This window comes from Microcaecilia unicolor, chromosome 8 (assembly GCF_901765095.1).
Source record: "Microcaecilia unicolor chromosome 8, aMicUni1.1, whole genome shotgun sequence".
Lineage (NCBI taxonomy): Eukaryota > Metazoa > Chordata > Amphibia > Gymnophiona > Siphonopidae > Microcaecilia > Microcaecilia unicolor.
In genome coordinates, this window is record NC_044038.1 from 83,364,171 (window position 1) to 83,389,442 (window position 25,272).

The window sequence follows — 25,272 nt, forward strand, 5'->3', positions numbered from 1 at the left end:
GCCTCCACCAGGAATAGTCTGCTTTCAATCTGTTATCTCTTGATATTAAACACGGTTCAGTCTCTCAATCCTTCCTCTTCATCTGCTGACTCCTGGCCAAACATTCCTGATTAAACACTCCTCATCCTTTCTAATGCCTTTTGTTCTTCCATTACTGCATTTGAGCTGAATATCTGGTCAGATACTAGCTGCTTGGAGCATACATTGATCCCACCTCTCCTAAAGAAACCTCGCCTTGAGTTTACTGATCTCTTTGGCTTCTGACCATTCTCAAATCTCCCTTTCTTTAAAAAAAATAAAAATAAAAAATAGTCCTCACCCAACTCTCCTCTTTGTAGATAAATCTTTCATCCTTAATCTATGTCAAAGTGGCTTCTACAAAGATCACAGCATGGAGACCCTTCTCACTGCCTTATACAATGAAATCAGAGCATCTTAATCAGCACTCCTCTGTGGTAGTTGTCATTCTTCACCTGCTTTACACCTTGCTAATCATGACCTTCTTGTGAACTGATTCAAGATCTAGGCCTCTTTGGAACTGTTCTGTCCTGGTTTCAATTACATCTCTCAGATAACACTTTCCAAATCTCCCACAACCAGTCACTTTCCTCCACCTTCACTTTAAACTCTGGTGTCCTCAAGGATCTGTCTTTGTCCCTGTTCTCCAATATTTTCATGGCTCTAATATTTACAATCATTCATACAAAAAGTTGTAGACCATACTGTTATGCTGATGACATTCAGACCCGTTATTCACTGTCTCCTACCTCATCTTTTGTTAACCCCTTTAATGAATGCCTGTGCTTAGTCTCTGCATGGCTTAAGGATAATCAGCTGTTCCTCAATTTTACTAAATGTGAAACTATTGATTTCTCCAACCCCTATACTTCTACTCTGTCACCACTGATAATCAATTCCCACACCTTTCCCTTTAGGAATGCATCAAAGTCCTAGGCGTTAACTTTGGCCATATGCTTACTTTTTAGTCCTCAGATCAGCTAGTTTCTAAAATCACCTTTTTCTGCGCTGCATTGCTCTTAAGTCAATTCTGCCCTTCTTTCTCATACTCTCACTTGTAATCACCCATTTGGATTACTGTATCTATCTATTCCTGCCTCCCACTCTCCTCTTTGAAACACTTAACAGCTAGTCAAATCCACCATGGTTAAACTTCTTCATCGTGCATGCCACTTCAATCCTGTTACACCATTATTAGTCACTGAACACTGGTTGCCTGTCTTATTGCATGTTAAATGTAAACTTCTTTGCTTGAGCTATAAAGGCGGTCCCTTTTACTAAAGTTTAGCACTTGTTAAATGCTAAGAATCCCATAGGTATAAAATGGACTTCTTAGGATTTAGCATGTGCTAAGTTTTAGTAAAAGGGCTCCTATATCTCTTCTGTTCTGGTACTCTATACGCCATCCTGCATGTTCCAGTCTTCATAACAATCCTTGCTTTGTCTACGTCCCCCATCTTTGCCTCAACTTGACATTTCACAAGAAACTGCTTTTAGGTATGCTAGCCTTCACTTGTGGAACTCTTTACCCCTTGATATCAGCCATCCTTCCCTAAGTTTTAAAAAAACTCATTAAAACCTGAATCTTTGAGCAGGCCTTCAAAACCAGTATATAGTAGTTCACTCTCTGTACCCCATCTCAATACTTTATGCTGAACCTGGATCTATACCCTCCTCCATTCCTCTTACCTTTCCTCTCCTCTGATTTATTTCCCTCCCCCTTGCTTTAGTCTCCACTTACCTCCAATCTCTCTTTCCTGTTCCTCGCTTTCCCTTCTTGTCCTTTTCAAATATATTTCCCAAAGATAGTGTGGTTTCTGAAATCCAGTGGGTTGCAGGGCCTGAGGCATCATGATTTTTATAAAAGTAGGTCTTCTCAGATGAATCTGATTAATTTATTTGACTGGATGACCAGAGAGTTGGATCAAGGGTACTGTTCTCATAATGCATACTTCCATGTGTTACTCAAAATGGAGCTAAACCATTAAACATCTAAAGAGGGGACTCACTTTTTTAATATTTGTTTATTACAAATAAATGAATGAGGAACTTACTGTAGCTAGTTGAAAAAAAGAATGCTGCACTAAAGAAGTATATGTTGACTAATTAAAGAGATGGATGCTGACTTAATTGGTAAAAGAAGGATGCATATTCCAGAGGTGAAGAGAGAGGAAGAGGCTGAGAAGTGATCACTTTCTAAATCCAAGATGATTTATTTTCACTAGAGCAGGGGTTCTCAACCCAGTCCTTGGAACTCACCTAACCAGTCAGGTTTTCAGGACACCCACAATCTGCTTAGAATAGAGGTAGTGCATGCAAATTTATCTCATGCATATTCATTGTGGGAGGGGTGCAAAGGAATACCCATAAGGACTAGGGTCTCTGGAAATGACCAGAAGGGTCAAAGGTTGTACTTTGAGATGAAGTATGAAATCAGGTAGGTCTAAAGGAAACTGGAGAGAATGAGTCACATGCAACATTTATACTATAAGAACAGAGACTATGGTGGTTATTTTAGAAGCTCTATTCTTATTTTGGATGTCTGAAAACCGGCATTTAGATGTCCATATTACATGGGTGTCCAAATTCTAATCATATAAAGCTAGGATATGGATGTCTAGCAGTGGAGTATATCCATATGGCAAGGGGGCGTGTTTTGGGTGGAACTAGGGAAGGACCAAAGTATAGTCATGCATGTTCGATCACAGAAGGGAAAGGGACATCCATGTGTTAAAAGATGGACATTAGACCTGGTACTTGTCACATTCAGATTACAGAAAGGTGCTCTAATTGAGCAGCTGTCCACAGGAGGGATTAAGACATGACACCTCCTTAATCCCCCAGTGGTTGCTGTCCCCCTCCCTTTTCTCATAATCAAATGGGCAAGGGATACTAGGCACAATGACAACTTCAAGTATTTTGGGCATTCTTAAGAGAACAGTATGCAGGTCTACGAAATAGTCTAACATTTAATGTAGTAGACTGGGAGGCAAGGGGATCCAGGATCAAGTCCCACTTCAACTTTCTCTTTTTTTTTAGCCCTTCAGGTACAGAAAAATACCTACTATACCTGAATATTTAAGGCACCTGCAAACCTGAAGGCTATTAAAGTGGTGTACATTCAGGTACAGTAGGTATTTTTCTGTCCCTAGAGGGCTTACAATTAAAAAAACCCACTAAAGCTAGAGTGGGATTTGAACCTGGAGCCCCTGATTGCCAACCCATTACTCTAACCATTAGGCCACCCCTCTGCTTTGCATGGATGTTTGTGTGGCCATTTTATAAGATGGACATTCCTATACTGCCACATAGACATCTATGTCCCTTGTTTTCCTGTTCATAATTTGGATGTTTCAGTTTGTAAAATGGATGTTCATGCTGGACGTTTCCAGTACATGGATGTCCAGTACATGCTGACTCTGTCCATTAAACCGTATTAGGCTGTATCTTGTTCTAAAATACATGAGAGATGGGCGTCCATTTGTGGTGTTCTAACTTGGATGTCCATATTCTGAGTTGGATCTCCGTTCTAAAATGCAGCTCTATATTCCCTAGCAGGAAGTTGCTATTTGCTCTAGCTTCCAGAATATCAGTACAATACAGAGCAAAATGTAAGCATGCACACAGAAAACCTGAGGGTAGAACAGAGGGAGAACACTAGATGTGGTGTACTTATATTTCAACAAAGCCTCTGACACAGTTTCCCATAAGCAATTTATAAATAAACTGAATGCCTTTGGTGTGGGGAAGCGACAAAGGGAAGTGGTAAATGGATTTCACTCTGAGGAACGAGACATTACCAGTCGTGTGCCACAAGGATTAGTTCTTGGTCTGATTCTTTTTAACATTTTTGTAAACAATATTGTGGAAGGGTTATAAGTTAATATTCACCTCTTTGAGGATGATACAAAAAAAAAAACTGCAATAGAGTTGACATCCTGGAAGATGTGGATAACACGAGAAGAGACCTAGTGAAACTTGAACAATGATCCAGAATTTGGCAGGTAAGATTTAATGTTAATAGTACGCAGGGTCATGTTTTTGAGTTGCAAAACTGCAAAAGAGTGGTATAGTAAAGGGGATGAAATACTTTTGTCCATAAAACAAAAGTGGAATCTAAGCTGATTATAATGGATGATCTTAAGGTGGTTGAACAGTAAAAACAACAGTGAAAACTAGAAGGATGCTTGGGGAATAGGAAGAGGAATGGCTAGAAGGGAAAAGGAGGTGAAAATGCCTCTGTATAAGTCTCTGGTGAGACCTGATTTAGAGTACTGTGTAGAATTCTGGAGACTACACCTTCAAAAAGGTATAAACAGGATGGAGTTAGTCTAGTGGGTGGCTACTAAAATGGTCAGTAGTCTTTGTCAAGGATGAAAGAAATCGCAGTGTTTGCAGGCAGCACTTCAACAGATGGAGGAATGATAGGATTGACTGTCACTGTTCCTTCTGCCGTTCAATCTGAAGGAAGTCGGGGGGGACATATACTGGAGTGAAAGGTGGGCCACATACTGCAGAGGAAAGGGAGATGGGATGCCACCCAACTGGAGGGGGAAGGGTAGTAGGAAGGGGAAGTGGAGATACTAGCCACCTGGGGAGGGGGGCTGAAGGGGATGGAAAGATGCTGAACTACAAGGGACAGGTTAAGAAGGGAAGGGGAGAAGCTGGACTATGAGGGGGAAGGGGAAGAACATACAGCTGAAAGTCTGTTTAGCTAGAGCTTCAAATTCCATTGGGCCAGCCCAGTCCTACAGTATTTTATAAAAGGCTTTTAAATGTGGATCCTTTTGTAAAATGCAGAGAAGTATCAGAAAATACACATGCATTTACTGGAACATACAATGAGAGCATTAATTTCAAAAACCTACATGTGGAAAAAAATGGCATCACTCAGCAGCTTCCATGTGTAAGAGCCAGCAATTATATGTGGAAGTCCCAATTTTCACTATTTCCTATACAACTGTTGGTATTTATACATATGGCAGCCCTATTACAGGCAATTATCTCATCGATACTGAGCTGGCAGGCACTGTCATTGAATATCTGGGTCATGGCTGGCCACTAAATACCAACAATATCCTGATAGTGCCTCTGAGTGTAGAAGTTATCAACATGGACTACCATTCAGTCGTGTCATTTTAGCCCAGGTTATTAGTAACTAGGTCTCCTTGCATAAAATGGGACCTGTGCTAACATAGCATAAGTTAGTAGTAAAATAAAACATCTTAACATTAGCTTATATTGATAACAACGCCCCTTAATATCCTGGTCAGCAGCACTTATTCGGATAGTAGGTTGCTGTTATCTGGTTGAATGCTTTTAAATATTGACCTATTAATTTCTTTAGTCCATAGAAACACATTTTGAATGTTTACAGCACTGGGTAATGGCTATATTTAAAAACAGACTGAGGGGATCTTAAACTATTCCCTTCTTCCTCATAAATAAGACTAGATATACAGAGAGATGTTAAACAGTGAGATAAGCCAGTAGCAGTTTGGAATGTAACATGATCATGATGATAATGTTAAGTACTGGGACTGTTACTAGTTACTGCATGCGAGGGGGTATATAGAATCCTTAAGGATAATCTCTCAGGTAGTCTGAGCCACCTTTAAACCACTAGTCCCACCCAGGGAGGAAGTGAGATGGGAGGGGTGGAGCCAAAAGGATGGGAACCAGGAAGTATAAAAGGCAGGACCAGAGTGGGAATCAAGAGGCCAAGGGAAGGAAGAACTGAAGCCCCAGCATACGACTGTACTAAATACTTCTAGCAACCTCAGCCAACTCTTTATCAAGCTGAAGAGCCCTAACCTTTTTAACTTTCCTTCATATGGGAGGAGTTCCATCTCCTTTATCATTTTGATCACCCTTCTTTGAACTTTTTCTACTTCTGCTATATATTTTTTGAGATATGGTGACCAGAATTGCTCACAGTACTCAAGGTGAGGATGCACCATGTAGCTACACAGAGGCATTATAATATTCTTTATCTTATTTTCTATCCATTTCCTAATAATTCCTAGCATCCTGTTTGCTTTTTTTGGCCACTGTTACATACTGAGAAGAAAACTTCAGAGTATTATCTGTGATGACACCTATATCTTTTTCTTGGGTGCTGACTCCTAAGGTGGACCCTAGCATTAAGTAACTATGATTTGGATTATTCTTCCCAGTATGCATCACTCTGTATTTGTCCACATTAAATTTCATCTGCCATTTGTATGCCCAGACTCCCAGTTTCCTATGGTGTTCCTGTAATTTTTCACAGTCCATATGTGTTTGAACAACTTTGAATAGTTTTGCATCATCTGCAAATGTAATCACCTTACTTGTCCACATCCTATATAATAATTTCCACATCCTATATAATAATTTGCACCTCCAACGTTCCATCGCTGTCTGGCTGCCTGGGTTTGTAACATCTCATGACATCAGCCAGCCTCCAGCGTTCCATTCCCCCTCACTGCCCCGCCCTTGTGTCAAAACGTAATGACGTCAGAGGGCGGAACAGTGAGAGGGAAGGGAACGCTGGAGGCAAGCTGACATCAGGATGTTACCAACGGAAGGGAAGCCAGCCAGGCCAGTCAGAAAATGATGAAGTACAAAGGAAGAGAGAATCGTGGCACATCGAGGGCAGAGCACAGCAGAATCGATGGACATGGATGGGATTGGATGGGATGGGAGGTGAGGACAGGAGAGAAGAGAATCACGGGACATGGATGGGAGGACAGGGAAGAGGAGAATTGCTGGACATGGAGGGGAGGGCAGGGGAGAGACAAAAAATCGCTTACAAGAGAGCCTTTCTAGGGCCTGTTTCATTGTTGAGGAAACGGGCTGGGTTCCACTAGTCATTTATAAATATGTTTTTGCTTCTGTGGAAAGTTTCTCTTCATATCCTCATTTAGTCTTTATCAATGCTTTGCATCTAACTTGCCAGTGCTTATGTTGCTTCTTATTTTCTTCATTTGTATCATTTGTCCATTTTTTGAAAGATATTCTTTTGGCTCTGATAGCCTCTTTCAGTTCACCATTTAACCATGTTGGCTGCCATTTGCTACTCTTTCCACATTTATTAATACTTGGAATACATCTGGTCTTCGCTTCTTGCTTCACCAGGTGATGCTCTCCTTTTAGGAGACCTCCCTCTTCCATGGCAGCACAAGGGCTGTCAGACTGGAGGTGGGACTTCTGTATTATATTCCTGTAAGTCTCCTCTATGTACCTCGTTGTCTGCCTCAGCTTCTCCAGTACTCTAACCTCAAGAGACTAGACTTATTCTCTGAGAGCTAGGAAATCTTTGTATCGAGCACACACATATAATCTTTCACCAACTGGGAGATAATTATTCATGTGACACTCAATGCAAAAGACTGGATAGTATCCCTCTCGCTCCTGGACTGCTGTCTGCATGTTAGTATTGTTGAGTGGTTTCATTAATTAAAACTTGTTAAGGTACTAGGGATTTTAGATTAATATAAAGAACTTTAAGATTATATGGTATATTTAGAGTTTGTGTCCAGAAAGTATAAAATTATTAAAGCCAATTACTTGCAGATGAAAATACTCTGCAATGACAAACTCTTCTCATGTTATCCTAATTAAACTAATTGACTATATATGAAGAGATGTGCTGGGGTGATAGGAGTTGGGGAGGGAAGGTGGGAAAGAAGACTTTACTAGGCCTTGTTGTGCTTTTAGAGGCTGTAAATGTTGTAGACTAACAGTTAAGTTTCAACCTCTGACTGAATGTTCAAGTTTCAAACTATGGGGGAAAAGGTTTTGCTCTATTTACACGTTAATAAATAAAGTTTATTTTTTTAAATCAAACTGTTTTTATCAATAAACCTACAATTTCTCTTTTATCCTAATCTTTAAATCACCAAAGCACAGAACAAAATAATGTTCACATACTCAGAGAAATGTCCTCTTCTCTCAGGAAGTGATCAGTTGCACATCAAGCCACTTCCACCTCCTCTCTGGCCTAGACTTGACTGTTTATATGAATCGTATGGACCTCTGTACAGCCCCCCACAGTTCACATAAACAGTTGGGTTAAGTCTGGCAAAGGAGAAGGAAGTGGCCAAGTGTACAGTGGTTTACTACCTCCTCCTCTTGATTCACAATATCTATGGGGGAGGAGGGAGACTGAGGAGAGACCTGATGCCAGCTGAGTGTGTGCCATGGGAATAAGAGGGGGCAGAGAAAGCCAAATATACCATGAGGATGGGAGGGAGACAGAGAATGCTGAGTGTACCATGGGGATGGGAGGGCCAGGCAAAGCTAAGATTGTGCTGAGGGGATTGGGTTGGGGTGGGGTGGGGGAAGATCAAGCTTCAGAGTGTGCCATGGGGGAGGATGGAGGAGATATAATGATAGCTGGGGAGGGAGAAAAAAAGATCGAGAGGCAGAGGTATGTGCCAGGGGGATAGAAAAATGAGAGGTAGAGGTATGTGCCAGGGGGTGGGGGTGGAAGAATAAGAGGTAGGGGTGTGTGCCCAAGGGAGAGTGAGGATGAGAGATAGGGATTTTGCATGTGGGAGAAGACTCCAGGGGCAGACAGAATGAGGGGTCTTGCTGGAAGTTAGAGGGAGAGAGAACTGCAGTTGGAGTGAGAGATGGAACTAGGGAGGCTGGAGCCTGAGGAGTGAAAAGGCAGGAGGTGATTTCAGGCCTTATGATGGGGACATTTTGTGCAAAAACACTCCAAATAATGCAGAATTTTGCAGAATTTTAAAATAGTGTGTGCACAATTTTAAAACATTTTGTGCTGAATTCCCCCAGGAGTTAACTGTTTGGGGGTCCTTTTTCGTGGCAGTTTGCAAAGCAAAAATAGTGGTGTGTTTTCACTTGAAAATTGATGCTAAGCCTACAAGTATGGTACACCCAGCGATTTGCAGCAATATGGGCAGTTTGAAAACTGCTTTAATAATTCATAGACAGATACCGTAGGGATGTGCATAGGCAAAAGAAAAAAATTCCATTCATTTTTAAGAATTTGTGGAAATGTTCTTGATTTTTTGTGGGGTAGGGGTTGTTTTGTTTCACAAATTTTTTTTAGTATGTGTAAATCGACTTAAATTTTTTTAAATTTGATTTTCCATCCATTTAAATTTTTAAGATGTGCTAAAGAACCAAACCTGTTCTAACAAATTTACAACTCTACTATAGATAAGATAACATTCTATAGGCCAGGAGTCCTCAACAACCACAACCCAGCCTGGTTTTCAGGATTTCTACAATGAAATAGATATGAGATCTATTTGCATTCACTGATGGAGTCTAGATGTGGCCAGATACAGTAGCTAGCTATGGTAGTACACTGTGCTGAGAGTCCATACCTGTGGCACTAGCATACACAATAAAGCAACTCTGCAAAGAACCACAAAACAGTAAAATTTGCCGCTCGTTGTACTCATTTCTTCCCTGGCCCAGCTGTGCTTGTTAATTCTGTTTCTGTACAGAATTACTTTGCTATACCATACCCTGCAAATAATTACTACTTAATATGTGTCAGTTATATTATAGCCATTCTTTCTGCTTTACCAGCAGCTGTAAACATTCTGACTGTTTCATTATATACTGTAAATAGTGCTACTGTTGTGTCACACACTAAACATTCTCACTTCTTCATTACATACTGTAGATAGAGTTATTTCACTGTCACATCTTGTAGGTATTTTCACTACTTCATTTATACTGTAAATAGTGTTACTTCTCTGTCACACACTGTAAAGATTCTCACTTCTTCATTGTATATCATAGTGTCACTGCTCTGTCACCATATTGTAAACATTCTCACTGCTTCATTATATACTGTAAATAGAGTCACTGCTCTGTCACACACTGTAAACATTCTCATTTCTTCATTATATACTGTAAATAGTGTCATTGCTTTGTCACACACTGTAAACATTCTTGCTGATTCATTATATAATTTAATAGTGTAATTGCTTTTCACACACTATAAACCTTCTCACCAATTCATTATATATCATAAATAGTATCACTGCTCTGTCGCATACTGTAAATATTCCCATTGTCCTTCATTATACTGTGCAGTATAAATGGTGTCACTGTTGCCACACATTGTAAACATTTTAAGTGCTTCTTTACATATTACTATGCTACTGCTCTGTCATACACTGTAAACATTCTTATTGTCATTTATTATGTACCATAAATAGTGTCTCTGCTCTGTCACACACTGTAAATGTCATTGCTTCATTGCATACTGTACATAGTGTTGCTTCGCTGTCACATCTTGTAAGCATTTTCACTGCTCTGTCTCACACTGAAAAATATTCTCATTGCCCTTCATTATAGTTCCCTTAATTCTATAACCTTAGCTGCTAAATATAAGTGCTATGGTGCCTAAAAAATTCACACAGTAAACATTTCCACCTAAGCGTATTCTATAAGCGGTGGCTAGATTTAGGTGCAGTATATAGAATACAATTAGTTGATATCCCAGCGCATAAAACTATATACCTCCATTTACAGCAGCAAAAACATGGCATAAATCCCTGCACATAGATTTATGCACATTGAGCCATATTCTATAACTGCGTGCATAAATTTTGGAATGCCCACAAAACACTCATGTCCCCGCCCATAGCCACGCCCCTTTCAAACTGCGAGCATTAGAATTTAGGAGTTCATTACAGAATAGGCTGTGTTCGAAAATTCTAGCCAATTAGTGCTCATTATTGCTTGTTAAGTGCTGTTATCAATGTTGATTAGCTTGTTAAGCCAATTAAGTTACATGTGTTGTTATAGAATATGCATGGATTTTAGCTCAGATCTCTAGACGCGCTATATAGAATCCGGAAGTATTTGTGCACTAAGATATAGAATATTAGCACTTATGTGTGTGAATATCACATTCACATATGTAAGTGCTATGTGTGAGCTTAGTGTTATTTTATAACATGGAGTCGCATAGGGCCGGATTCATAAATGGCACCCGAAGCTATGCGCTGCCAAGATCAGCCTGATTGTCAGTTCTATAATGGCCAGTTAGAGTGGTAACATCATGCCTAATTTCTCGGAATGCCCCTGACCCACCATGCCTCTCATGTGGCCACGCCCCCTTTGAGTTTGATGTTATAAAATTTAGGTGCAGATGTTATAGAATAGTGATTAGGCCAGATGCACAAGTCTAGTTACTTATTGTTGACACCTCATTAACCTATTAGTTTGCCTGCACATCTGCCTTCCGTGCCCAACTTTGGGTGACCTACATAAAATCTGGGGGATAGCACATGATTAAAAGGGGGCAATCACAGAGACATGGGCATGTCAAACAATTATGCACTTAAGTAATGGAATGCTGTCATTTGTACACTAAAGTGCCACATTTAGCTGCGCACATTGACATGGCATAAGTGGGAGTGCATAAGTTGGCATATAAATGTTGACTTATGCTAATATTCTATACCAGAATCTGGATGCCCAGATGTCATTATAGAAATCATACTCACAACGCTGCATTTTGGTGTCTAGCTTTTGTGCCCATTATAGAATTGCTCCCATACTGTATATATTCTCACACACTGTAAACATCCTTATTGCTGAACTACATGCTGTAAACTTTCTTACTGTTTTATTATTTACTAAGAACATAACACAAGAATACCATGCTGAGTCAGACAAACAGTCCATATAGCCCAGTATCCTGTTTTCAACAGCGGCCAAGCCAGGTCAGAAGTACTTGGCAGAAAACTAAATAGTGGCAACATTCCATGCTACCAATCCCAGGGAAAGCAGTGGCTTCCCCATGTCTATCTCAATAGCAGACTATGGACTTTTCCTCAAGGAATTTGTTCAAACCTTTTTTAAACCCAGATTTGCTAACCACTGTTACTACATCCGTTGGCAAAGAGTTCCAGAGCTTAACAATTTGTTGAGTGAAAAAATATTTCCTCCTATTTGTTTTAAAAGTATTTCCATGTAACTTCATTAAGTGTCCCCTTGTCTTTGTACTTTTGGAACGAGCAAAATATCAATTCGCTTCTACTCTTTCTACACCACTCAGGAATTTGTAGGTTTCAGTCATATCTCCCCTCATCCATCTCTTTTCCAAGCTGAAGAGCCCTAACCTCTTTAGCCTTTCCGAATGTGAGAGGAGTACCATCCCCTTTATCGTTTTGGTCACTCTTCTTTAAACTTTTTCTAATTCCGCTATATCTTTTTTGAGACACGGCAGACCAGAACTGTACACAATACTCCAAATACACTGTAAATGTTACAGGATCTGAGGCAACATGGCTTTACCAAAGGAAAATCCTACCACACTAATCTGATTGACTTTTTTGACTGGGTGACCAAAGAACTGGATAAAGGACATGCGCTAGATGTAATCTACTTGGATTTCAGCAAGGCCTTTGATATGGTCCCTCACAGAAGACTCATGAATAAGCTAAGAGGACTGAACTTAGGAACCAAAGTGGTAAAATGGATTTATTTATTTATGTTTTGCTTACACCTTGTTCAGTAGTAGCTCAAGGTGAGTTATATTCAGGTACACTGGATATTTCTCTGTCCCAGGAGGACTCACAATCTAAGTTTGTACCTGAGGCAATGGAGGGTTAAGTTGCTTGCCCAAGATCACAAGGAGCAGTAGTGGGATTTGAACCAGCCACCTCTGTATTGCAAGACCAGTGCTCTAACCACTAGGCCACAGAGGGTAGTGGTAAATGGAACCTGCTCGGATGAAAGTAAAGTGAACAGTGGAGTGCATCAGGGGTTTGTGCTGGGGCTGCTTCTGTTTAATACATTTGTGAGAGACATTGCTGGAGGGTTAGAAGGAAACGTTTGTCTTTTTGTGGATGACATGAAGATATCCAATAGAGTGGATACCTTGGAGGGGGTAGAAACCATGAGAAGGGATCTCCAAACATTGGAAGAATGGTCAAGGGTCTGGCAGTTAAAATGTAATGTGAAGAAGTGCAGAGTGATACACTTGGGGTGCAAAAATCCAAAAGAGATGTACCAGATAGGAGGGGAGAGATTGGTAAGCTCAACTCAGGACACGGGCCTTGGTGTGATGGTGTCTGAGGATCTCAAGGTGACAAAACAATGCAACAAGGTGGTAGCCACAGTCAGAAGGATGCCAGGCTGCATAGAGAGGGGTATAACCAGTAGAAGAAAGGAGGTATTGATGCCCATGTGCAGTCATTGGTGAGGCCCCACTTGGAGTATTGTGTTCAATTTTGGAGGCTGTATCTTACTAAAGATGTAAAAATACTGGAAGCGGTTCAAAGAAAAGTGACAAAAATGATATGCAAGACCTCTGAGGCAGGCCTTAGGGCCGAAACACAGCTGTGTAGAGTCATTTTTTAGAAACCCAATAAAGTTTTTTTGGTATCCTCCTTGGTTTCTCCTCACTTCTTTTTGTTTCACGTCTCACGGCACCGTGAGGTTTTTTACCTCCTTTTTTTATTTGTTTATTTTATGCAATTTGCATAGCAAGACATACGAGGAGAGACTTCATGACTTGAACATGAATACCCCAGAGGAAAGGAGAACCAGGCGTGATATGATACAGATGTTCAAATATTTGAAAGGTATTAATATTTAATACCTAACTGAAGCCTCTGGCTGAGCTGCTTCGGTCAATGGACACAAAATTCTACATCTATGCTAATGATGTGCAACTACTCTTACCCACTGAACCAGATCTACCCACAACTCTGAGTAAACTGACTGCTTGCCTAACCGCAACTCAAAAATGGGAAAAACAGAGATTCTTTGGGTACCAAACACAAGTGGACAAATACCCAACTTCAAAATACCTTTTGGGAAGTATGAATTCCCCCTAGAATCACAGGTCAGGAATCTTGGGATACTGCTAGATGCATCACTCACTCTGATCCCACAAATTCAAACAGCCTTCAAATATTGTCTCTACCACCTACGGCAGCTACAAAATCTCTCTCCATATATTGAAAAGAGAAGTCTGACCACAGTGGCCCATGCCATGATAACATCACAACTAGACTACTGTAGTGCCCTGTACACTGGTCAAACCAAAAAGAGTTTGTATCAACTTCAACTAATTCAGAACACTGCAGCACGACCAATAGAAAACTTCAAGTGACATGACCAAATTACACCTTTCCCTCAAAAGCTACACTGACTACCAGTACCTTACAGGGCTAAATTTAAAACTCTATGTTTGATTTTCAAGGACCTCAAACAAAATGGGCCAGAGTACTTTGTTAACCCTTTACACACCTTTAAGACCTCTAAGATCCTCTCAAGGATTATTACTATCTGTACCCTCGTCAAAAGAAATTGTACAATGTGATACTCGCCATTGTTATGTTGTTAACAAAATTGTAAGTTTTATGTTAAACTGTACCTGCTGTACACTGCCTTGGGTGAATCTCTTCATAAAAGAGGTTAATAAATCCCAATAAATAAAATAAATGAATCCACAAGCAATCCTTTTCCAGAGATGGGAAGGTGGTAGAACCAGAGGACACGAATTGAGGTTGAAGGGAGGCAAACTCAGGAATAATGTCAGGAAGTTTTTTTCACTGAGAGGGTGGTGGATACTTGGAATGTCCTACCACTGCAGGTGGTGTTGATGAAAACCGTAACGGAATTCAAAAATGCATGGGATAAAAACATAAGAATCCTGTTTAGAAAGAATCGATCCAAAGAAGCTTAGCAGAGACTAGGTGGCAACCCTGGTAATTGGGAAGCAATGCCAGTACAGGGCAGACTTCTATAGTCTGCGCCTTGATCGTGGCTGGATAGATTTAGATGGGCTGGAATGGACCTTATCAATGTCTTCGATAACAACTTCAAAAGTTTTTGAACAGACAGTGCCAGGCAAACTTCTACAGTCTTTTCCCTAAAAATATCATGGACAAATCAAGGTCAGGTATACATATATTGTATCACCTCATACCTTATGTAATGAGTTTATCTCTTCGGGCAGCTGGATGGAACGTACAGGTCTTTATCTACTGACATCTACTATGTTACTCAAGGTGCGGTCGCACCATGGAGCAATACAGAGGCATTAAAGTATTTTCGGTCTTACTTACCATCCCTTTCCTAATACTGTAAACACTAAATTGTCTCCACATGCTTTTCAGATGTCAGACAGTTCTGTGACTTCAGTTTTTTTATTTAGGTGACGTTTCTATTCTAGAGGCTGAGATCTGATTCTTAGCATCAACCCAACTTCACAGTGGATTTGCCTTTTCCATATATAACCAACTGCTCCTTCCATTGTAACTCAGTAAATCCTGTGAAATGCCTCTCAGAGTGGAAAATGCAGCTCTGAGCTTGAAATCTACTGGCCGTACATTAACCTCAGCTCTCTGTCCCTTCCTAGACCCCTCTGATGGTGCTGTAGGTGGGTTGCCTGGTATCCACTGAGTGACAGCATACAAAAGCTTAAAATGAAGATAAGAATTTGTATTCAGAGCTAGCTTCTGACTGTTCCTGAAAATCATTTTCAAGAGTTGGATATCACAGAAGATTCAAAGATCAAGGAAATTCCTGGTGAAACATTTTGCAGGCTGCATAAATTCCCCTAAAGTTCCCCTTCCATATAATGAGATGCCTGGTATGTTGATCCAGTCACCATAAACCAACCCGGCTGTGTTTAGATATGCTGTTATTTGGTGATTTCTTCCCAAAGTTCTGCCAAGATACATTCAGTTTTCAACAGTCAGTCACACAGGGTGGCAAGGGAGGGAAATAAACATGTCATTTCCACATGCATGTATGGCAGCTCCACAGAAAGCAGTGGCATAACCAAACAGCTGATCTTGGGAAGGACTGAGCCCAAGGGGATGGGCATGAAAAATTTCCTTTCTCTGCTCATTGTCTGGTATCCTTCCTCTATCTTCCACTGATGATCCAGCTTCTCTCCCAGTCCTCCTGTGATGATCGAGCATCTCAGTCTCTCAATCCACACACACTCCCCCCCCCCCCCCCCCCATGTACTTTTTAAAACTTCCCTTCCGGAGGTCATGGACAACGATTCACACAAGCTGCATGTGCTGACTTACTGCCGGCAAACTCCAGAAGGGAAGAAAGTTTTAAATGGTAGATGAGATGAAGGAACAGTGGGAGACTGAAATTCTGGAACATCAGTGGGGGGCGGGGAGGGGAGAGAGAAATGCCTGAATTCTTTAGCTAGTGGGACTTGGGGATCCCCACCAGCCACTGCAAGGTGCACCACTGCTGATTGGGCCTGTCTGAGCCTAAACTGGGTGGGCACTGGCCCATTTGGGCCCACCTGTGGCTACATCACTGATTGGTTGTGATATAGATCTGCCTGTCAGGATAGAGGACGACAGGGAATGTTGAGTAGTCAAGCAAATTGAAGAAAGGTTCTTCAAATTCAGCCCAAAATGTCGACACCTCAGCTCAGTCAGTTACCGGGTAGTGCTAGGTCATATGAAGCAGGCTGGTAGGGTGGCCAACTTTTTGAAAGAGAAAAAGCCACCACGAGTCACCACCCATGATCTGTCCCTTCCTGCCCCAACAGACAAATGTAGTGAGGGCAGCAGTGCAGGCTTCAGGTACCTGCAGGCCACACTGAGTGGGGAAAGAGTATAAGAGGCAGACTTGAGATCCCGTACTTCTTATTTCTTACTATGGTTTCAGGTTGCTGCAGGTCTGGGTGGGGTGATGCACTGCGATCAGCGGTGGCCCACAGCAGTGGCAGTGGATAGAAAACCAGCATTTCCTTTGTTTGGTTTTCTGTTCTGCTGGTTGCTGGTGTCTCTGAACAAAATCAGGCAGGCTGACCAAATACTGGCTGGTTGTCAGTCACGGAGGCTGGTTAAAGCCTGGGTCAGAGAAACAGAAAAATGTAGGCAGGTAAAGACCAGATGGCCTATCCAGTCTGCCCATCCATGCTATCTACCCTCTCTATTACTTCCTTAGAGATCCTATGTACTTTTCCCAAGCTCTCATGAATTCAAATACTGTTTTCGTCTCTACCACCTCCACTGAGAGGCTGTTCCACAAATTCACCACTCTTTCCATGAAGAAGTATTTCCTCAAGTTACTTATGAGTCTATAACCTTTCAACTTCATCTTATGCCCCCTCATTCCAGAGCTTCCTTTCAACTGAAAGATGCCAGATGATCACCTACTATAATATCAGAAACACTCTCCCCATTAGTAAGCACTAAGTCCAGGTTGGCCCCATACTAGTACTACTACTTATCATTTCTATAGCACTACTAGACGTACGCAGCGCTGTACACTTGAACATGAAGAGACAGTCCCTGCTCGACAGAGCTTACAATCTAATTAGGACAGACAAACAGGACCAAACAAGAGATAAGGGAATATTAAAGTGAGGATGATAAAATAAGGGTTCTGAACAAGTAAATAAGGGTTAGGAGTTAAACACAGCATCAAAAAGGTGGGCTTTTAGCTTAGATTTGAAGACGGCCAGAGACAGAGCTTGACGTACTGGCTCAGGAAGTCTATTCCAGGCATATGGTGCAGCAAGATAAAATGAACTGAGTCTGGAGTTAGCAGTGGAGGAGAAGGGTGCAGATAAGAGAGATTTACCCAGTGAACAGAGTTCCCGGGGAGGAATGTAGGGAGAGATGAGAGTGAAGAGGTACTGAGGAGCTATAGAGTGAATGCACTTATAGGTCAATAAGAGGAGTTTGAACTGTATGTGGAAATGGATAGGAAGCCAGTGAAGTGACTTGAGGAGAGGGCTAATATGAGCATAACGTCACTGGCGGAATATTAGTCGTGCAGCAGAATTGTGAACAGATTGAACAGGAGAGAGATGGCTAAGTGGGAGACCTGTGAGAAGCAAGTTGCAATAGTCTAAGCGAGAGGTGATAAGAGTGTGGATGAGGGTTCTGGTAGTGTGCTCAGAAAGGAAAGGGTGAATTTTGGTGATATTATAGAGAAAGAAACGACAGGTTTTAGCAGTTTGCTGAATATGTGCAGAGAAGGAGAGGGAGGAGTTGAAGTTGACCGCAAGGTTATGAGCTGATGAGACAGGAAGGATGAGAGTGTTATCCACAGAAATAGAGAATGGGGGAGGAGGAGAGGTTGGTTTAGGGAGAAAGATAAGAAGCTCAGTCTTGGTCATGTTTAGTTTCAGATGGCGCTGAGACATCCAGGCAGCAATGTCAGACAGCCAGGTTGATACTTTGGCCTGGAGTTTTGCTAAGATTTCTGGTGTGGAGAGGTAGATCTGGGAGTCATCAGCATAAAGATGATACTGAAAACCATGGGATGAGATCAGAGTACCAAGGGAAGAAGTATAGATGGAGAAAAGAAAAAGTCCCAGGACAGATCCCTGAGGTACACCAACTGACAGTGGGGTAGAAGTAGAGGAGGATCCAGTAGAGTATACACTAAAGTCCACCTTCTATACTTATCCCTTAATCACTTCCTTCTTTCTTCCCTTACTAAATCTCTACACCTTACTAATAACTGTATCTGATAGCCTGGAATGACAATGTATTAACAAAATTATGTAAGCCACATTGAGCCTGCAAATAGGTGGGAAAATGTGGGATACAAATGCAACAAAAAAATAAATAAATAAAGGTACGCTGGGAGAGATAAGAAAACCAGGAAATAACAGAGCCCTGAAATCCAAGTGAGGACAGTGTATCAAGGAGTAGGCTGTGATCAACAGTGTCAAAAGCAGTAGATAGATCGAGAAGGATGAGGATAGAATAGAGACCTTTGGATCTGGCCAGGAACAGATCACTTTGGAGACTTTAGTAAGCGATGTTTCAGTTGAATGAAGGGGGCGAAAGCCAAATTGAAGTGGGGTTCCATTACCAACAGGGAGGATCAACGAGAGAAACACCTGTGCATCTGTCTGCTTCATTCTCTCTCTCAGAGCCATGAAGTCAGTTTTGATACGTTCGGATGGGTACCTAACAGTATCATTTGTGCCAACATGGATGAGCAGCATTGGATGATACTCATTAGGCTTGATGAGTCTCGGCAAGCTCTCTGTAACATCTTGGCGTTTGTCAGCTGGCAGATAGCACACCTTATCATGTTTGGTCTGCAGAAGAGAATTGCCAACCACCATTACCTTTTGCCTCTTAGAAGTCATTGATCCAGCAACTTTGGGTATTTCGAGCTCTGATTCCTCCTCTCTCTGGGATGCGCCTGGAAGGGTAAGACTGAGAGACCTCAATCAGTGGTAGCACTCCTGAGAGGGACAGGATGGTAGGTCTAGGTCATTGTAGGACAACAGGCCTGTGAGACAGACTGATTACTCAAAGCATTGGCCTTGCAACCAAGAATACTAGAGGTTATACAGCCCGCACACTAGGTCCAGACTTCTATTCTACACATGTCAAAACCAGATTTCTGCACCTCATAGTAAAAATGTTTCTAAGTTTCTTGTTCAAAAGGGTATGACACAAGCAGTGGTGGCACAGTTTGCTTCTGCATAGTTCTAAAAGCATTTCTTACATCCTCTAGTACAAGCCATTATACAAACCTACAGAGAGGATGGAAAGATAAATAGCCCCCAGCCTCTTCAGTTGCTCTCGTGTTGTGATTATTAATATATACAAAGGCAGCACTGTCTACTGTCTGACACAGTATCTGGTGTGGGGGAGGGGGTAAAGGGCTGATAGGAGGGGAAAAGGAATTCATATTAAGAGTGTACATAGAAAAGGGGGAGGGAGGGAGGAAGAGAAGGAGGGGAAAGGGTTGCAGGGTTGGATAATGTGATTAATAAGCAAAAGAAATGTAAATGTCTAGGAAAATAATGTTTAGAGATGTCTTTTCAATAAAAATGATTTAAACATAAGAGTGTACATAGACTGGAATTCATGATCATACCAGGCTAGCATCATACCGATTTTCAGAATACACTCAAATGTTTTAACTCAATTATTTCTGGAGCGCTGTCCAATCTGTATCTAACAGATGTTGGACGTGAGAACAAGTGAACTAATATCCCCTGGGATCTGAAATTAGTTAGTGCTCTCTGCCTTAAAGGACAAAGCAGATAATTAAATTTCACTGCTAGGAGCTGGTCTTTGGGGCTACGGGAGCCCAGCATGCTATTCATGTGAAATAAGGGAAGCTCTTTCTCTCATTGTCACTTACATGCACTTACTTCTGAGCCTCTTTCATTCACTGTGTCTTTTCTCTCTCACATTTCCTCCTTCATGCTTTCCTTCCTTGCCTCTCTTTTATCTCCTTCCCCTCCATTCTTCTTTCTCACTCTTTCTGTTATTCTTTGGTTTCTCTGTCTCTTGTCCACTTTCTCACATTCCTTCACACCCTCTCATTCTTTCCTGCCTTCACCCTACAGTTCCTGTTTTTGTAATACTATTGTTCCTCCATATCATCTCTGCTATTCTCTTTCTGTACCTCCCTCCTCTCACACATATGCCCTTTCCAGTGCAATCTCTCATATTGTCTTCTTTCTTTATCCATCAACTTTACTTTCCTCTTTGCTCCTCTAACTCTCTCCTCAGCTGAATTCTTCCCTCCCTATTTTCACCTTCTCCTTTCTCCTCATCATATTCTCTTGTTTCATCTCTTTGCCCCCTTTCTCTTGCCCCCATTCTTTCATATTTTGACTTGCTATCTCTGTCTGCTTTTGTCTAGAAGAAAGACATTTATATTTTCGGATAGCTAATAGAGAGATATTGTAGAATAAATTGCTAGAGGCCGGCATATACAGTGGTGGAAATAAGTATTTGATCCCTTGCTGATTTTGTAAGTTTGCCCACTGACAAAGACATGAGCAGCCCATAATTGAAGGGTAGGTTATTGGTAACAGTGAGAGATAGCACATCACAAATTAAATCCGGAAAATCACATTGTGGAAAGTATATGAATTTATTTGCATTCTGCAGAGGGAAATAAGTATTTAATCCCTCTGGCAAACAAGACCTAATACTTGGTGGCAAAACCCTTGTTGGCAAGCACAGCTGTCAGACGTCTTCTGTAGTTGATGATGAGGTTTGCACACGTCAGGAGGAATTTTGGTCCACTCCTCTTTGCAGATCATCTCTAAATCATTAAGAGTTCTGGGCTGTCGCTTGGCAACTCGCAGCTTCAGCTCCCTCCATAAGTTTTCAATGGGATTAAGGTCTGGTGACTGGCTAGGCCACTCCATGACCCTAATGTGCTTCTTCCTGAGCCACTCCTTTGTTGCCTTGGCTGTATGTTTTGGGTCATTGTCGTGCTGGAAGACCCAGCCACGACCCATTTTTAAGGCCCTGGCGGAGGGAAGGAGGTTGTCACTCAGAATTGTACGGTACATGGCCCCATCCATTCTCCCATTGATGCGGTGAAGTAGTCCTGTGCCCTTAGCAGAGAAACACCCCCAAAACATAACATTTCCACCTCCATGCTTGACAGTGGGGACGGTGTTCTTTGGGTCATAGGCAGCATTTCTCTTCCTCCAAACACGGCGAGTTGAGTTCATGCCAAAGAGCTCAATTTTTGTCTCATCTGACCACAGCACCTTCTCCCAATCACTCTCGGCATCATCCAGGTGTTCACTGGCAAACTTCAGACGGGCCGTCACATGTGCCTTCCGGAGCAGGGGGACCTTGCGGGCACTGCAGGATTGCAATCCGTTATGTCGTAATGTGTTACCAATGGTTTTCGTGGTGACAGTGGTCCCAGCTGCCTTGAGATCATTGACAAGTTCCCCCCTTGTAGTTGTAGGCTGATTTCTAACCTTCCTCATGATCAAGGATACCCCACGAGGTGAGATTTTGCGTGGAGCCCCAGATCTTTGTCGATTGATAGTCATTTTGTACTTCTTCCATTTTCTTACTATGGCACCAACAGTTGTCTCCTTCTCGCCCAGCGTCTTACTGATGGTTTTGTAGCCCATTCCAGCCTTGTGCAGGTGTATGATCTTGTCCCTGACATCCTTAGACAGCTCCTTGCTCTTGGCCATTTTGTAGAGGTTAGAGTCTGACTGATTCACTGAGTCTGTGGACAGGTGTCTTTCATACAGGTGACCATTGCCGACAGCTGTCTGTCATGCAGGTAACGAGTTGATTTGGAGCATCTACCTGGTCTGTAGGGGCCAGATCTCTTACTGGTTGGTGGGGGATCAAATACTTATTTCCCTCTGCAGAATGCAAATAAATTCATATACTTTCCACAATGTGATTTTCCGGATTTAATTTGTGATGTGCTATCTCTCACTGTTACCAATAACCTACCCTTCAATTATGGGCTGCTCATGTCTTTGTCAGTGGGCAAACTTACAAAATCAGCAAGGGATCAAATACTTATTTCCACCACTGTATACAGTAGGACAATAAAATAGATACTTTACTGCAGTGCTTCCCAAACTTGTATTCAGTATGACCCCATTTAACAATTAAAAATTCATGTGATCCTAGATGATGATCAAAACAGAAGACTTCTCCTGCCTTTCCTCTGTCATCCACTTCCTTCTCACTGCACTTATCCAAAACATGAAGGCAGCAGTAGCAGTAGTGGTGATAACAGTAGCAGCAGTCAGCACAGGTCCCTGTGTGTCAGTGTGTGCTCACAGGTTCTAGTACTGTGCATGGGTTTCTAGACTAACAGGAAGGCCACATAGGAAGAGGGTGAAGGGCCTGTGAACATTCACTTACAGACCCCAGTACTGAGATGGGTTTCCAGTCTAACAGGAAAGCCATATGGGAGGAGGGAGCAGAACTTGTGAACATTCACTTCCTCACAGACCTCAGTACTGTGCATTTGTTTCCAGTCCTGTAGGTGCCTATGCGCACCCAATGTGCATCAATTTGGAGTTTCTACCTGGCTACAGCGTGGCCCATGCGATAATTTTATTTTTGACGCAGGTCCGCTACACGCGCCAGAAAATATATTTTATTTTCTGGCGCGCAGCGAAAATCAGGCGGTAACTCCAACTTGATACAGACAGGTGATTACCGCACAATTAACACAAGAGACCTTACTGCTAAGTCAATGGCTGGTGGTAAGGTCTCAGACCCAAGATGGACGCACACCAATTTTTATTTTGCCACACGTCCATTTCGGGCAAAATTTTTAAAAAGGCCTTTTTTTACAGGTGTGCTGAAAAATGGATATGTGTGCGTCCACAACTTGTGCCTGCACTACCGCAGTCCATTTTTCAATGCACCTTAGTAAAAGGACCCCTAAGTATAAATCTCTCCTGATTTGGGGGGAGACATAGACAGAACAGAAGAGCTTTCAGATGGAAAGGGTAAAATAGTGAGGCTGGAAACCTCAGAGGAATCTAGCAAACTGCTGACTCCAGTAAAACACAGGGGCTGAAAATGCCAGAGCATCATGCAAAAAACAGCAGCTGAAAATGCAGGAAACAAGATATGTAGTTTTATGCTGTCCCATAGTGAAAATATCAAAGTAAAGTCAAGTATCCTATCCAGAGTCCACATCTCCTAGCCCTCTCTCCTATGTTTCACTCCCTCAGCTGTTCCATTGACGAGCAGGTGATCAAGGTGGCGTGGCTGAACCGCTCTGGCATCCTGTATGCAGGCAACGACAAGTGGTCGATAGACCCCCGTGTACAGCTGCTGACCAGGAACAACACGAAGTACAGCATTCTCATCACCCATGTGGATGTCTACGATGAAGGTCTCTATACTTGCTCCTTCCAGACCCGGAGCAGACCGTACACCTCCCAGGTCTACCTCATTGTCCAGGGTAAGATCCTGTCTTACTTTTTTGACTTTCTGATATCTTAAATACTTCTCAGATCTCATTCAATTATGAAATATCAAATATTAGTATGTGTGGCTCTTGCATGGTCTTTCATTATTCTTTGCAGTTCTTTCCTCTTCCAATAGGTTGGGCTGATGGGGAAAACAGGCTTAGTTGTATGTTGTGAGGCTTTTCATTGACCAATATAGGAATTATCGAAGGATGTCAGTTTTATTTGAGTTTTCAAGACAAATGGATCCATTTAAATAAATAAATAAATTCTCTTTGCACAGGCATTTGAAGGCAGACTTGATTGAATTTTAATTTCAGAATAACTCTGGTTGGCATGCTTACCTGGATATGACAATGTAGCTTATATTTATGTTAATAGAATTTTTTGCTTTTTATTTCTTTTATTATACAAAAATGGTAGATTGTGCATCATATACATTTTTAATTGAATAAATAATTTCTTCAGATGAGCTGATTATTTAAAAAAGGGACTTGCATGGTCAGGAAAGTTACTTATTACAACATCTTTAGAATATTTTACATTGGTCATTTAAGAGGTTTGGGGATCATGTCACCAAAAGATGGACATTTTTCTTCAATAATGGAACAAAATGAAACCATCTAGGGCCAAAATTAAAATGTTTTTGGCTAGACCTCTTTCAATCATGACCGAGTGAACAAAAGGTACCCTAAGTGACCACTGGAGGAATAAAGCATAATCCCCCTTACTCCCCCAGTGGTCACTGACACCCCCTCCCAACTCCCGGTGACAGTGACAAATATACCAGGCTCTGTGACCGCTTCAGATATGATGGCCATTCCTATTAAAACAGCAAGCAGGTCCCAAGAGTATCCTAGTGGTCAGTGCAGTGGACTATAGAGAAGGGGACCCAGGCCCATATCCTACTCTAGCTGGTACATTTGTGGTAGAATGTGTGAGCCCTTAAAAAACCTAAATACCTACTGTACCTATATATAGGTGATATCTTCAGGCATAAGGACTATTGTAGTGGTGTACAGTTGGGTACAGTAGATTTTTGATTGGTTTTGAAGGGCTTTCTATACAACATAAGGGGGTAATGGTAAGATGTACACCTGAGACCTTTTGTGAAGTCCAATGAAGTGCCCCACTGCTCTGCTGGGATGTCTGTGTGGCCAGTCTACTAAGAATGATACATCCTAATGGCTTGTTTTGTGCATTTTTCCCTTGGACTTTTTTTTTTTTTTCAAAAATGGTCCTAAAAGATAGATGCACTAAGCAAGCATCAAAACATCTAGCAAATGGCCATTTTCAAAACAAAAAGTTGGACTTTTTCTGTTTTGAAAATGGCCATGTTCACTACTGGATTTTTGGATCAGATTTGGATGTCATATTGAAAATGCCTCTCTTCACATCCTACAAGGAACCCATGTTTCCCTAAATTGGATTCCAATTTTTATTCATTTAACCATATTGGGCCCATCATTCAGTGCTATTTAAGGGGGAAGTTATCAATGTGGGCTACTGTTAAGATGGGTTATTTTACTACAAGCCGGGTTATTTCAGCATAGGGTCTCATTGCATAAAATGGGATCCGATCTATGGTA

At 41.7% G+C, this 25,272-nt stretch overlaps 1 protein-coding gene across 3 annotated transcripts in view; it reads left to right on the forward strand.

Moving 5' to 3' along the window:
• The window catches only part of IGLON5 (IgLON family member 5), a 653,847-nt gene that overhangs the window by 489,383 nt on the left and 139,192 nt on the right, over positions 1-25,272 (forward strand). For all 3 annotated transcript variants that reach the window (XM_030211299.1, XM_030211300.1, XM_030211302.1), the window contains exon 4: positions 23,444-23,676. In XM_030211299.1, the coding sequence (XP_030067159.1) occupies positions 23,444-23,676 (233 nt within the window). The remainder of the gene's footprint in view (positions 1-23,443; positions 23,677-25,272) is intronic.